Source organism: Nerophis ophidion, linkage group LG26, assembly GCF_033978795.1.
Source record: "Nerophis ophidion isolate RoL-2023_Sa linkage group LG26, RoL_Noph_v1.0, whole genome shotgun sequence".
Classification (NCBI taxonomy): domain Eukaryota; kingdom Metazoa; phylum Chordata; class Actinopteri; order Syngnathiformes; family Syngnathidae; genus Nerophis; species Nerophis ophidion.
Window position 1 is genome coordinate 28,551,007 of NC_084636.1, and position 16,370 is coordinate 28,567,376.

The 16,370-nt window shown below is 40.7% G+C and overlaps 1 protein-coding gene across 2 annotated transcripts in view; it reads right to left on the bottom strand.

Annotated features, from left to right (window-relative positions):
* Positions 1–1,265: 1,265 nt before the first annotated feature.
* The window catches only part of LOC133543801 (zinc finger protein GLIS1), a 338,673-nt gene continuing 323,568 nt past the window's right edge, over positions 1,266–16,370 (bottom strand). For both annotated transcript variants that reach the window (XM_061888593.1, XM_061888592.1), the window contains 3 exons: positions 8,855–8,985; positions 3,960–4,121; positions 1,266–3,887 (listed from right to left, as the gene is read on the bottom strand). In XM_061888593.1, coding sequence (XP_061744577.1) covers positions 3,748–3,887; positions 3,960–4,121; positions 8,855–8,985 — 433 coding nt within the window. In that variant the 3' untranslated portion in view covers positions 1,266–3,747. The remainder of the gene's footprint in view (positions 3,888–3,959; positions 4,122–8,854; positions 8,986–16,370) is intronic.

The window sequence follows — 16,370 nt, forward strand, 5'->3', positions numbered from 1 at the left end:
GCATCTTTGTGAGTTTTACTAGAAAATGTATCTTTTGTAAGGTTTACAAAGACACAAATCAGTTTTTTTACTCGATATGACTGTCATCGTAAATATGAAAGTTATATAAACATAATTCCAAAATCAAATATGTAATATGTCTAAAAATGTCTGTATTAATATATCAATGTGGGTTTTACTACAATCAGGTGTTTTTGAAAGGTTTGCAAATACAAAAATTAGGTTTTACTCAATATGACAGTTATTTAAACATAACTATTAAAACAAAATCTGCAAAATAGCTAATCATTCCTGAAATATTGTATATTTGTGAGTTTTACTCAAAACATGCTTTTTTCTAAGGCTTGCAAACACAAAAAATTGTGTTTTACTCAATTTGACAGTAATGTTCTTGGAATCCCGAGATAATGCGAAAAAAAAGCAATAAAAATGTATTCAAACATAACTCCAAAACCAAACATGCAAAATAACCTTGCAAAATGTAATAAATTCATCTTTGTCCTCAAAATTCTAAACACAATACCCCACAACGACAACGTGAAAAGGTATTTTTTTAATGAATTTATGCCAATTTATTAAAAAACAACAACATGTATTCATGTACTCTTACTTAGCCTTTGCTGAATACTTTGTTGATGCAGCCTGGAGTCTTTAATTTTTAATACATTTGCAAAATAAAAAAAAAAACCTTTTCACATTGTAATGATGGGGTATTGTTTGTAGAATTTTTAGGATTTTTTAGAATTAGGCCACAAAATATGGAAAAAGTGAAGTGATGTGAATACCTTACTATAGTAAATGAAAATAAAATGACCTGCATTCAGCAATGAAAAAATATGCTTAAATAAAATATACTTTTTTTTAAGAACGCTGTGCTGCTATTATTACGGTCCTGTATACAGCATGTAGTGTTGCTGCGACTGGAACCCAAATTTTGTCTAAGCGCACACACTTTAACTAAGGCTTCAAAAAAGTTCTGTCTAATCTATTCCATGTAGTGTTTCATGATGTCCCCCCACTAACTGCTCACCTTGTCATGTTGCAACATTTGCAACACACCAAGAACGTCGTGGTGTTTGTTGACCTCCTCTCCAGTAACTTCTACTACCTAGTTACCTGGACAAGAGGAAGCACAAGTAAAAAGTTGACATTCTGTTCAAGCAAGAGATGATGAAGTAGTGTGCAATACTCACCAGCGTCCACTAGAGGGCAGGAAGCCTCTGCAAAAAATGATTGTCCACACACAGGTAGATGGAAACTCATAATTACATGTACATTCAGGTATTTATTTTTTGGAATGGAGGGGTTGCATTCAACAATCAAATATGTGTAAACAAACTGTACATTTTATACACACAATATTATTAAAAGCCGACTGGTTGGTTGTTTCCTTTGCATTGTTGCAGAAAAGTTGCGGATAAAAGCCATAAAACAAAAATACAGGAATGCAGACAATAATACAAACAACCAACACAGCAACATGATAAGTTTGATACATTTGTCTCTTGATGATTCAGTCCAAAAACTGATGATATAATTAGTTTGTAGTGTTCACGTTGTAGTAAAATGTATTGTTTTCATAGGTCATTAATGCCATGTTTGTCATCCTAAATATCTAAATGGGAAAGTGCTGAATTTTTATATTTCTTATTATTATTTTTTTTTATATTTTACTGAGCTATTACTTAACATCAGAAAATGACTTTCCATCCATCCATCCATTTTCTACCGCTTATTCCCTTCGGGGTCGCTGGAGACTATCTCAGCTACAATCAGGCGGAAGGCGCCGTACAACCTGGACAAGTCGCCAAGAAAATGACTGTATTACATAAAAATAAATGTAACTGTTTTTATTTAACACAATTTTGTATTAGTTCTGGCAGTTTTTTCCTTATATTACAATAATAAATCTAAATGGGAAAGTGCTGAATTGTCTGTTTATTTTTTTATTTATTACATTTTGACATTTTATTAACCTTTTATTGAGTTATGACTTATCAGAAAATGACTACTTCATTAAAATTTCTTTAACTATTTTTTCTAAATAATTTTGTATTAGTTCTGGTATTTTTCCCCTCATATTATAATTGTATATTCCATTGGGTAAGTGCTGAATTGCCTGTTTATTTTTTTATTACATTTTGAATTTTTAGCTAACCTTTTATTGAGTTATTACCCAACATCAGAAAATGACTGTATTACACTAAAATTATTTTAACTATTTTTTAAATAGTTTTGTATTAGTTCTGGTATTTTTTCTCTCATATTATAATTGTATATTTAAATGGGAAAGTGCTGAATTGTCTGTTTATTTTGTTTTATTACATCTTGACATTTTATTAACCTTATTACTTAACTTAACATCATAAAATGACTGTATTACATTAAAGGCCTACTGAAATGAGATGTTCTTATTCAAACGGGGATAGCAGGTCCATTCTATGTGTCATACTTGATCATTTCGCGATATTGCCATATTTTTGCTGAAAGGATTTAGTAGAGAACATCCACGATAAAGTTTGCAACTTTTGGTCGCTAATAAAAAAAACCTTTCCATTACCGGAAGTAGCAGACAATGTGCGCATGACGTCACGGATTGTAGGGCTCCTCACATCTTCACATTGTTCATAATCATAGCCACCAGCAGCAAGAGCGATTCGGACCAAGAAAGCGACGATTTCCCCATTAATTTGAGCGAGGATGAAAGATTCATGGATGAGGAAAGTTAGAGTGAAGCGCTAGGGAAAAAAAAGGTGACAACAGTGGGAGCGATTCAGATGTTATTAGACACATTTACTAGGATAATTCTGGAAAATCCCTTATCTGCTTATTGTGTTACTGGTGTTTCAGTGAGATTATAAAGTCATACCTGAAAGTCGGAGGGCTGCGGTTACCGCCAGTGTCTCTGATGGAAGCCATGGAGGAGCCAAGAAAGTTACAGCTGCCTTTTTGTCAGCTGCTGCAGGAGGACGCAAGCTCCGTTCAAGTCTTTGGTAAGAGCCGACTTAATATCACAATTTTCTCATCCAAAAACTTACTGGTTGACATGTGGTAGAGAAACATGTTCGCTTGACCACTCTGCTCCATAGTAAAGCTGCACAACAAACAAGGAAACACCGGCTGTGTTTGTTTTGCTAACGGCAGCTGCAATACACCGCTTTCCACCAACAGCATTCTTCTTTATAGTCTCCATTATTAATTGAACAAATAGCAAAAGATTTGGCAACACAGATGTCCAAAATTTGGGTAATTATGCGATGAAAAGAGACGACTTTTAGCCGTGAGTGGTGCTGGGCTAAAATGTCCCCTCCAACCAATAACGTCACAAGCATGCGTCAAAATACGCGTCATCATTCCGCGACGTTTTCAACAGGATACCTCGCGGGAAATTTAAAATTGCAATTTAGTAAACTAAACCGGCCGTATTGGCATGTGTTAATATTTTTATCATTGTTATATAAACTATCAGACTGCGTTTTCGGTAGTAGTGGGTTTCAGTAGGCCTTTAAACTAAAATAAACTTTTTTATAATTTTGTATTCACTTCTGGTCATTTTTAAATTGTTATTGGTGATATATAACAGTGGGATATATTGTATATAATGGATTTGTACTATCTAGCTTACCTTTCTTGGCTGATAAATCACGTGATTAAGTGAATTTGAAACTAGTGGATTATGGGACGGGAGTGGAAGTAGATGGACGGTATAGTGGGCTCCAGTGTTTTTTCGCTTGTTGCGTCGGTGGTCTATGACTCCGTGTACACTGATGGGATGTGGTTCAGGCCGCGCTCGAAGCTCCCCACCTGGAAGAAGGCGCCCTCCTCTGGGCCGGGGGAGAACTGGCACACCCCTGCGCCGCCTTGCAGCTCCTGGGTCAAGCTGAAGCCTGGAGGGAGGTCAAAGGGGCATGAACCTTCTGCCATCATGGAAGCACTTACAGGGGATGGGCACGGCTCACCTGCAGAGCCCAGAGAGTTGCTGGAGGACATGTGGAAGCCATTGTGCTGATGGGAAGTGTAGGCGTGGGAATCTCCGGGGGAAGCGTGGACGCCGCTGACCGTCTGCTCCATCCGGTAGGAGTCTGCGAAGTGGAAGCAGCTCTGAAAGCTGCCTTGGAATTCTGGAAGACGGAGCAAAACGGAAGCCAGAGTTAACGAGGGATGGTTTCCAAGGCCATCGCTATTGTAAGACACAACTCAAGTTACTAAGTTGGTCGTCATTGTCTCTGTTTTCCCTCCGATTCGACCACAGGAGTCACAACAATAACCAGAACCTTTCCAGGACGTGTGACCACATTGGTGGTGAGCGTCCATGTGTTGATCCCCGCAGTGCAAAACAGCATTTTAGGCGTTCACGCAATGACAGCTGAGCTCGCCGTGTTGTCTCGGACAGCCGAACACTGTTTTGTTGGATAACACATGCTTTTCAAACTCCTGACGCCACCGTGCCCATCCTAAAAATGCATTTGAGGAGGATCAGCTTGTAAGGCTTTGCGCGGATAAAGTTACACCAGGTAGACCCACATTAAGATCCCAGGGAAAAGCTGTGTTTGTTATTGTGGTTGTACTTGGCACACTGCATCATACTGACAGCTGTTTTTAATATCTGAGCCCTCAAGTAGCGAAATATTGTATTGTAAAATATTAGTTCTCAGCATTGGGATCTGGGCCCAGCAGGCGCAAGACATTGATACAACGTTGATTATACAAACCCCGAAACCAGATAAATTGGCACGTTGTGTAAATCGTAAATAAAAACAGAATACAATGATTTGCAAATCCTTTTCAACCTATGTTCAATTAAATAGACTGCAAAGACAAGATACGAACTGGAAAACGTTATTTTTTGCAAATATTGGCTCATTTGGAATTTGATGCCTGGAACATGTTTCAAAAAAGCTGGCACAAGTGGCAAAAAAGACTGAGAAAGTTGAGGAATGCTCACCAACCATTTATTTGGAACATCCCATAGGTGAACAGGTGTGTGCCATGATTGGGTATAAAAGCAGCTTCCAGGAAATGCTCAGTCATTCATAAACAAGGATGGAGCAAGGATCACCACTTTGTGAACAAATGCTGGAACAAATTATCCAACAGTTTAAGAAGAACATTTCTCAACAAGCTACTGAAAGGAATAGCGATTTCACCATCTACGGTCCGTAATATCGTCAAAAGGTTCAGAGAATGTGGAGAAATCACTGCACGTGAGCGGCAATGCCCGTGACCTTGGATCCCTCAGGCGGTACTGCATCAAAAACCGACATCAGTGTGTAAAGGATATCACCACATGGGCTCAGGAACACTTCAGAAAACCACTGTCAGTAACTACAGTTTGTCGCCACAACTGTAAGTGAAAGTTAAAAGTCCATCCATCCATCCACCCATCCATTTCCTACCGCTTATTCCCTTTTGGGGTCGCGGGGGGCGCTGGCGCCTATCTCAGCTACAATCGGGCGGAAGGCGGGGTACACCCTGGACAAGTCGCCACCTCATCGCAGGGCCAACACAGATAGACAGACAACATTCACACTCACATTCACACACAAGGGCCAATTTAGTGTTGCCAATCAACCTATCCCCAGGTGCATGTCTTTGGAAGTGGGAGGAAGCCGGAGTACCCGGAGGGAACCCACGCATTCACGGGGAAGACATGCAAACTCCACACAGAAAGATCCCGAGCCTGGATTTGAACCCAGGACTGCAGGAACTTCGTATTGTGAGGCAGATGCACTAACCTGTGAGGCAGATGCACTAAGTTAAAAGTCGACAATGCTAATCCATTTATCAACAACACCCAGAAACTCCGCCAGCTTCGCTGGACCCAAACTCATCTAAGATGGAGTGACGCAAGGTGGAAAAGTGTCCTGTGGTCTGACGTGTCCACATTTCAAAGGCTTCATATTGCGCATTCCCATTTTCAATGGGAGACAGGTCTGGACTATAGGCAGGCCAGTCTGGTACTCGCGCTCTTTTACTATGAAGCCATGTTTTTGTAACACGTGGCATGGCATTGTCTTGCTGAAGTAAGCAGGGGTGCCCATGATAATGTTGCTTGGATTTCAGCATTAATGGTGCCTTCACAGATGCTGGCTTTTGAACTTTGTCCATATAACAGTCCGGATGGTTCTTTTCCTCTTTGTTCCGGAGGACACAACGTCCACAGTTTCCAAAAACAATTTGAAATGTGGACTTGTTGTACTCGTTACATTGTTGTTTGGGAAATGACCCCATTTCAATGATCAAATCAACGTCAGAACACCAACATTGATTAAACGTAGACAAAAAGTATGTTGTTCTAACGTGGCTCTAATTCAACATTTGACAGCCCTATTAGGGTTGTCAAATAACATCCCTAATATTTATGTTCTACTCATTGATTCCAGGTCCTCCCTAAACACACGCATGCAAATGACGCATCTGTATAGACGGAAAAAAACAATGTTTAATAAACAAACATTTGCATGAATCGAAGAAATGGTCCAGTCCCATGATGGGTGCACAATGTAATGAGGTGCACCTGTTGAAAATAAAAATACAAACTTCCATCCCCATCCATTTTCTACCGCTTATTCCCTTTTGGGGTCGCGGGGGCGCTGGCGCCTATCTCAGCTACAATCGGGCGGAAGGCGGGGTAGGTACACCCTGGACAAGTCGCCACCTCATCGCAGGGCCAACACAGATAGACAGACAACATTCACACTCACATTCACACACTAGGGCCAATTTAGTGTTGCCAATCAACCTATCCCCAGGTGCATGTCTTTGGAAGTGGGAGGAAGCCGGAGTACCCGGAGGGAACCCACGCATTCACGGGGAGAACATGCAAACTCCACACAGAAAGATCCTGAGCCTGGATTTGAACCCAGGACTTATATTTGCAATTAATTATAAAGTTAAAAGTTCAAATTAAAGTACCAATGATTGTCACACACACACAATAAGTGTGGTGAAATTATCCCCTTGTTCCAACCCCAGGGAGGTGAGGGGAGCAGTGAGCAGCTGCGGTGGCCGCGCTCAGGAATCATTTTGGTGATTTAACCCCAAATTCCAACCATTGATCCTGAGTGCCAAGCAGGGAGGTAATATGTCCCATTTTTATAGTCTTTGGTATGACTCGGCCGAGGTTTGAAGTCACGACCTACTGACGGACGTATGGAAGTAGAATTGTCTCACATCAACTTATATATATCAATATTATATTAATACATATGCATATATTAATAAATATACAAATACGTTGATTTGAGACAATAAGTTGATGTGAGACTATTCTACTTCCATACGGACACTCTAACGACAATAGACAAATATAATTCATCACAATTAAATATTGAACTCCTCCACTTGGGGCAGGGTCTCCTCCCCCAACCCGGAGATGGCACTCCACCCTTTTCTGGGCGAGAACCATGGACTCGGACTCGGAGGTGCTGATTCTCATCCCGGTCGATTCACACTCGGCTGCGAACCGATCCAGTGATAGCTGAAGATCCCGGCCAGATGAAGCCATCAGGACCACATCATCTGCAAAAAGCAGAGACCTAATCCTGCGGCCACCAAACCGGAACCCCTCAACGCCTTGACTGCGCCTAGAAATTCTGTCCATAAAAGTTATGAACAGAATCGGTGACAAAGGGCAGCCTTGACAGAGTCCAACCCTCACTGGAAATGTGTCCGACTTACTGCCGGCAATGCGGACCAAGCTCTGGCACTGATCGTACAGGGAGCGTACCGCCACAATCAGCCAGTCCGATACCCCATACTCTCTGAGCACTCCCCACAGGACTTCCCGAGGGACAGGGTCGAATGCCTTCTCCAAGTCCACAAAGCACATGTAGACTGGTTGGACAAACTCCTATGCACTCTCAAGGACCCTGCCGAGAGTATAGAGCTGGTCCACAGTTCCACGACCAGGACGAAAACCACACTGTTCCTCCTGAATCCGAGGTTTGACTATCTGGCGTAGCCTCCTCTCCAGTACACCTGAATAAACCTTACCGGGAAGGCTGAGGAGTGTGATCCCACGATAGTTGGAACACACCCTCCGGTTCCCCTTCTTAAAGAGAGGAACCACCACCCTGGTCTGCCAATGGATGAGTTCAAGTACCTAGGAGTCTTGTTCACGAGTGGGGGAAGAGTGGATCGCGAGATCGACAGGCGGATCGGTGCGGCGTCTTCAGTAATGCGGACGCTGTATCGATCCATTGTGGTGAAGAAGGAGCTGAGCCGGAAGGCAAAGCTCTCAATTTACTGGTCGATCTACGTTCTCATCCTCACCCCAAGGTCATGAGCTTTGGGTTATGACCGAAAAGACAAGATCACGGGTACAAGCGGCCGAAATTAGTTTCCTCAGCCGTGTGGCGGGGCTCTCCCTTAGAGATAGGGTGAGAAGCTCTGCCATCCGTGAGGAACTCAAAGTAAAGCCGCTGCTCCTCCACATCGAGAGGAGCCAGATGAGGTGGTTCGGGCATCTGGTCAGGATGCCACCCGAACGTCGCCCGAGGGAGGTGTTTAGGGCACGTCCAACCGGTAGGAGGCCACGGGGAATACCCAGGACACGTTGGGAAGACTATGTCTCCCGGCTGGCCTGGGAACGTTTCGGGATCCCCCGGGAAGAGCTGGACGAAGTGGCTGGGGAGAGGGAACTTGGATGGATGGATGGACAATTAAATATTTTAACTGATTGAGAGCCCTAAAAATATACTGTATATACATTTTGTAGAAAGAAGTAAGTACTTTTCTGATACAGCTCCGGTACTTGACCTCATTAGATGGTGCAGGTGTACCTAATAAAGCGACCAATTACTGTAAAAGCTACCTTGAGACTGCACACTCGCTTTTTCATTTTCTGTCTTACCGTTACTGGGAGCCTGATGGTGGTGATAGTGGGCGTAGGGCTTGTGCTGACTTTGGACGTGATGCTTTTCCAGCGGAGGAGGAGGAGTCCCTGTTCCCTTCATCCCAGGAGACAGGAGGGGACCCGACACGCTGGATGGAGGACACACACGGATTCAAGATATCAATCTGTCATTCACTGATTCCTTTCGGGATCGCCAGATTACGGACCTCCATGTAGGTCAGGTAATTAATGACCCACGTGGTGGAGATGACCATATGCTCTGGTCTACATGCTCCTTTTTTTTTTTTGTTAACCTGTGCCAGCACCTCATTATATGTACTCCTGCAACCAAAATGAGAATGAGGGTAGCTGTTCAAGCAGAAATGCTGTAGGTACATTTTACCTTCAATAATGAGTTGCATCAAAGTATTTTGCACAACACAGCAGCAATTGAACCAATGTTGTAATAACAGTAAACTACATCAGGAGGTTTCCTATAGCCGCAGCAACCAATGTTTTTGACCCTGGAGCAGTGGTTATTTGCTTTTGTAAACCACACCCTGCAATTATAACGAGCCCAGCAGTTAATTGAATAGAGGCGATAATGGGATAAATTGATTACGAATCGCAATTCTTATCTCTTCTTTTTTAATGGATTCATTAATTTTCAAGAATCAAAATATATATTATATAAGGGGTCACCAACGTTTTTGAAACCAAGAGCTACTTCTTGGGTACTGATTCATGTGAAGGGCTACCAGTTTGATACACACTTAAATAAACTGACAGAAATAGCCAAATTGCTCCATTTACCTTTGATAAATAAATCTACACACACATATATATATAAATTCATCCATTTTCTACCGCTTATTCCCTTTTGGGGCTGCGGGGGGCGCTGACGCCTATCTCAGCTACAATCGGGCGGAAGGCGGGGTACACCCTAGACAAGTCGCCACATCATCCCAGGGTCTATATATATATATATATATATATATTAGGGGTGGGCAAATTAATGCGTTAATTACGAGTTAACTCATCAATCTATTAACGCCGACAATTATTTTATCGCACATTTGCGTATGTTGTTTACATGCTTTTATTTTGTTAACGCCTTTTCTTAGACAGATGGCGTCGCCCCGATGGGCTTCAGTGTCGAGGGGCTATTGGTAAAGATGGAACATTTGGCAAAAATACCGGACAATTCTGCAAATTTCATGGCTGGCTTACGGCGTGGTCACTCCGGGATCACTTACGACCGCCAGACAATTCTGAATGTGGATAGATCGGGCCGTTTTGGACTGAATGACGCGTGCTTGCTAGACCGGCTAGCTAGCATGGGAATACTTTGCCGGCTACATCTAGCGGCCTGTGAAGCAGCGGAGTATATGTGTTGTCTATTTATGATTAATGCAGACGAGGCGTGTTGGCTGAGTTCTTAATGTTTACTTTCAGAGCGTGCATATCACAACATACAAGATGCCGCGCATGCTCGTCACTCCTGTTGAATGCTGGGTAGGGTAGTTCTTTTTTCCCCTGGCTCATAACATCACAATATAGTACCGTGTATATGATGCGTTCAGTTTATCAAAGCACCAAGCAAACAATCGGAAAATTCCCATCATATCAATTCCTAGATATGGTCATAATTATTTTAAGTGCACTACGCAGAATAAACACAACATTATTAATATTGCTACCACGGATAATTTGATCAAAAATTCCCTAAAACAGCCCACTACCTATAATATAGGTTTTTTAAACATAAGATCCCTGATAAAAAAAATGTTCCTGCTGTTACGTCAGAAATTGCCTGTTCAGATGTTATGATTGTGGCTCAGAGATTTGTATGTAGATTATATTTATTTTCCATAACAAACAGGATAACTTAAATACCCTGGGAGTGGCAATAAGCTTAAATGTTTGTATTTACATTTTTTGAGTTGATTTTCATAAAATATGCTATTTAACTGCCACTGTTTAACAAGGACTGATTTGAATTGTGTTTGCACAACAAATGTTTTGGCGCTTTTGTTCATGTGGGAGAATATTCCAATAAAGGTGCACTATGCTCTACTTTTGAATTCATTATTGGGCAATGCAGTTAATCGTGATTAATCTGAGAAATAGTGCGATTAACTTCGATTAAAATTTTTAATCGTTGCCCAGCCCTAATATATATATATATATATATATATATATATATATATATATATATATATATATATGTATATGTATATAAATAAATATATGTATATGTGTATATAGTGTATATATATATTACATATAAATGGGTGTTTCTGTCTGTCATTCCGTCGTACATTTTTTTTCCTTTTACGGAAGGTTTTTTGTAGAGAATAAATTATGAAAAAAACTCTTAATTGAACGGTTTAAAAGAGGAGAAAACAGGAAAAAAAAAAGAAAATTATATTTTGAAACATAGTTTATCTTCAATTTCGACTCTTTAAAATTCAAAATATAACCGAAAAAAGAAGAGAAAAACCAGCTAATTCGAATCTTTTAAAAAAAATAATTTATGGAACATCATTAGTAATTTTTCCTGATTAAGATTAATTGTAGAATTTTGAAGACATGTTTTAATTGCTTTTTGTTAGAATATATAACACATTGTACCAAGCTATATTTCTAACAAAGACAAATCATTATTTCCTTCTAGATTTCCCAGAACAAAAATTTTAAAAGGGTGGCGGGGCTCTCCCTTATGATTAAAATTTTAATCATAATACGTTTGAAGAAATATTTCAAATATTATTTGTTGAAAAAACAAACTAAAATTAACATTTAATTTAAAAAGTATTTATTATTCTTTACAATAAAAAAAATAAATGTACTTGAAAATTGATTGAAGGAAAGAAGAGGAACGAATTTGAAAGGTAAAAGGTATATGTTTTTAAAAATCCTAAAATCATTTTTAAGGTTGTATTTTTTTCGCTAAAATTGTCTTTCTGAAAGTTATAAGAAGCAAAGTAAAACAATTAATACATTTATTTAAACAAGTGAAGGCCAAGTCTTTAAAATATTTTCTTGGATTGTCAAATTCTATTGGAGTTTTGTCTCTCTTAGAATTAAAAATGTCGGGCAAAGCGAGACCAGCTTGCTAGTAAATAAATAAAATTAAAAAAATAAAGGCAGCTCACTGGTAAGTGCTGCTATTTGAGGTATTTTTAGAAGAGGCCAGCGGGCTACTCATCTGGTCCTTACGGGCTACCTGGTGCCCACGGGCACTGCAATGGTGACCCCTGTATTATATGATAATATATACTGTATATATATATATTTTTTTTTTTCATTTTTTGATAAAGATTATTAATGTATTTAATATTTGTTTACTTACTATGGTATATTATTCAAATAATATTTATTTATTCACTATTCTGCTGCGGAGATCAAGGAAATGGGATAAAATTGCTATGGAATGAAAAGGCGGTAGGATTAAATAAGCTCTGGTTCTTCCTACTCCTTTTCGGACGTGCTGTAATGAAACAACTCGAAATATATGTGATGCATTACATCGTATCGTATGCATGTTTGAAATAAACTGAACTGAACTAAACTGTATGTCATACGTCAGCAGCCAAGAGGGGGCTGTTTTAAAAAAAAAACGTTTTTTAATATAATTTTCAGTAGGCATTTGAGTCTTACAATAACACAAGACTTGATTAAATAAACTCGATTGACAACAAAGTATTGCGAGGACTGGTTTGAATCAAAAATTTAATCGAATCAAAATCTAATCCAATTGGGGGTTGTAAGATTTAAATCCCTCTAGTATCATACATTGTGGAACAGGCGGACAGCAATTGAGGTTTAGCCCTGAATTTCCACTGGATGAGTAAAGGCTGCTGAACGGCACCGCCACGGAATGTTTCCGCCAATCCCCAACGACGTTTTGATGCGCACTGTCAGGGTTCCGCTGTGCAGTCTTTTACCAGATCTCACTAATCCGCGTGTTATCACATAAGGGGAGTTATAGTAAAGAAAAACACCAACAGTTTATTTTGTCCCTCCAGAGGAGCAGGAGAAAACAAACTCAGTCTTGCCATTCGAGATATGCAACGACTGCTGAACGGTAATACCCGGGAGTGTCTCGAGCTTTGCCGGCCATCAATACCCACGGGCGGCACTGACTTAACATGACTCGTGGAAAAGACAAACATTTTGCTTTGCAGAAGGACTATTTTACATTTTTATTTATTTGTAGCAAACAACAACACAACAGTAACATCATCCCTGGTGAGCGTTGTACACGCACGCACGCACGCACGCACGCACGCACACACGCACACACACACACACACACACACACACACACACACACACACACACACACACACACACACACACACACCTCATTTCAATCGCACTAACGACTCCCTGCTTCCCCGGCCCCGTGTCAGCTGGTATTTGACAGAGACCCCCAAATAGCTGTCCAGGATGTGCCTGTAATATGATTGTTTGATTTTGGACATGTCAGAATCCAATTGTGTCAACGAGATGAAATCACGTCTGAAAACCTTTGACAAGTGGGCTTCAGGTCAGTCCACGACCATTAGGACGTTTCAAAGTGCAAAATACGGTCCTCCTTGAACACAAAGTACTTTATTTTGAAAGTAAACCGGATAATTTATTTTGCGTTTGTGCATGACTTCCTGTCCCCCACAAGCATGTTTTAGCTCAAATGATCCACCGAGTTGCGATGACCCATAAAAAAGGAGAAGCTCTGCGTATATTTAGTGCAGGGATGTGGTACGGCGCGGGCATGGTGGCGCCGTGCGCTGGGGGTATGGCAGCGGTGGAAACTGACACCTTGGCTACAATGGAAATGGAAAGAGTCCATCGCCGTGGCGGCGCCATTCCGCATCCAGTGGAAATCCTGGGTAACACGTATGACTGCAACCACCTAATTAAAGTGAATGCAAAAGTAGGTAAAGCTACTGAAGTGATTTATATTTATATAGCGCTTTTCTCTAGTGACTCAAAGCACTTTACATAGAGAAACTCAATATCTAAGTTACATTTAAACCAGTGTGGGTGGGACTGGGAGCAGATGGGTGAAGTGTCTTGCCCAAGGACTCAACGGCACTGACTAGGATGGCGGAAGCGGGGATCGAACCTGGAACCCTCAGGTTGCTAGCACGGCCGCTCTACCAACCGAGCTATACCGCCATTGAATGTAGCTAAAACCATCTTGCTGAGAAAATAAAATATACATCAGGAGGTCGCCTACAGCCACAGCTGATAATGCCAATCTTATTTGACCTGGTGACAGAGTGATAGTGAATAGACCAGGGGTTCCCATTACGTCGATCGCGAGCTACCAGTCGACCGCGGGGGGTGTGTCAGTCGATCTCCAGCCAGGCTTTTAAAAAAAATAGACCTAAAAATTAGTGATCATCAATCTTCACCAAGACGTCACTTAAATGACATTCACGGTACCGGAGGGTCTTGTGAGATGACGCTGGCTGCTGCAAGATCATTATTATGAAAATATGACCGAGAGGAAGGCGAGAAACACTTTTTATTTCAACAGACTCTCGCGCCGTACCTTCCGTCAAAACTCTAAAGGCCGACTGCACATTTCCTATCTTCACAATAAAAGCCCTGCTTCATGCTGCCTGCGCTAACTAAATACAGAGTCTCGGAAAACTGGCGTGCACAAGCGATCCCTCAGAAAGCTGGTGTGCACATCACTTGTGCACGCCAGCTTTCCGAGACTCTTATTTTGTTAGCGCAGGCAGCATGAAGCAGGGCTTTTATTGTGAAGATAGGAAATGTGCAGTCGGCCTTTAGAGTTTTGACGGAAGGGACGGCGCGAAAGTCTGTTGAAATAAAAAGTGTTTCTCGCCTTCCTCTCTGTCATTTTTTCATAATAATGAACTGGCAGCAGCCAGCGTCATCTCACAAGACCCTCGGGTGCCGTGAATGTCAATCAAGCAAGCTACGGAATTTGCCGCCAATGTTTTTCTTGTAAAGTGTATGGAAGCTGGATGAATTAGATGCCAAAAACCAACCACTTTCATGTGGTATTGTACAGAAAGGACAACTTTTTTTCTCCTCCATTTCAAAATGTGGGCGTTATCATCATTACTGTCTGATTCCAATCAATGCAAGTCATCAGAATCAGGTAATACACCAACTTATATTCTTGTCTTTGTGAAAGAAAGACATCTATATGTGTTACACATGCTTGTATTATCATTAAACACATTTAACTTGTTTACAAAAATGTTTCTTTCATAAATAAATAAATATAAATGATATATATAAATGAGGTAGATCCCCTCGAGTTGGTCAATTGAAAAGTAGCTCGCCTGCAGAAAAAGTGTGGGCACCCCTGCTATTCTAAAGCTCTTTCTTCTCCCCACAGCACCAAGCCTTCTAAATCCCAGTTGGCGAACAATCGCAACCAGGTAGGCAAACTAGGCAATTTCCACTGACAACGACTAGTCATGTATTCAAACTTAACAGCAACAAACAACTTTGTGATTCCATCACCGGAAAATACAATGATGATATCAGAATAATGTCAAAGACAATGTCAGAGTTCCCCTTGAGGGGCCCCTTCCAGCAGCCAAAAGTCACAATGACACTGATAAAGAGTAATGACTTGACGGTAATGACACAATAGCACAGTGTCGATGTGACTGTCAGAGTCCCCCTCGAGGGGGCTCCTCCCAGCCACCAACACACTCTTAGAAGAGTGTGCGCAGAACACTCGTCGTGACGTAGTCTGAACTTTTGCTGACTGCTCGTGGAAATACGGTTAAAAAATGAACCAAGTTTACGCTTCAGGAAGCCAGATGTGGAAGAGGAATAAGACCGATGCCAACCTAGTTTAATGCTCAAAAGGGCTGCGAATCTTTGGTTGTCCCACGGTTCGATTCAATTTCAATTCTTGGGGTCGCGATTCGATTATAAATCGTTTTTTTTCCAATTCAACGCGATTCTCGATTCAAAAACGATATTTTTCCGATTCAAAACAATTTAAAAGGATTCGGTATTCATTCAATACATAGGATTTCAGCAGGATCTACCCCAGTCTGCTGACATGCTAGCAGAGTAGTAGATTAAAAAAAAAAAGCTTTTATAATTGTAAAGGACAATGTTTTATCAACTGATTGCAATAATTTAAATTTGTTTTAAATATTAAACGAACTAAAAATATGACTTATTTTATCTTTGTGAAAACATTGGACACAGTGTGTTGTCCAGCTTATGAGATGTGATGCAAGTGTAAGCAACTGTGACACTATTGTTTTTATTTTAAATTTTTTATAAATGTCTGATGATAATGTCAATGAGGGATTTTTAATCACTGCTATGCTGAAATACTAACTAATATTGATACTGTTGTTGATAATATTTATTTTTGTTTCACTACTTTTGGTTTGTTCTGTGTCGTGTTTGTGTCTCCTCTGTTTATTGCAGTTCTGAGTGTTGCTGGGTCAGGTTTGGTTTTGGAATTGGATTGCATTGTTATTGTATTGCTGTGTATTGTTTTGTTGGACTGATA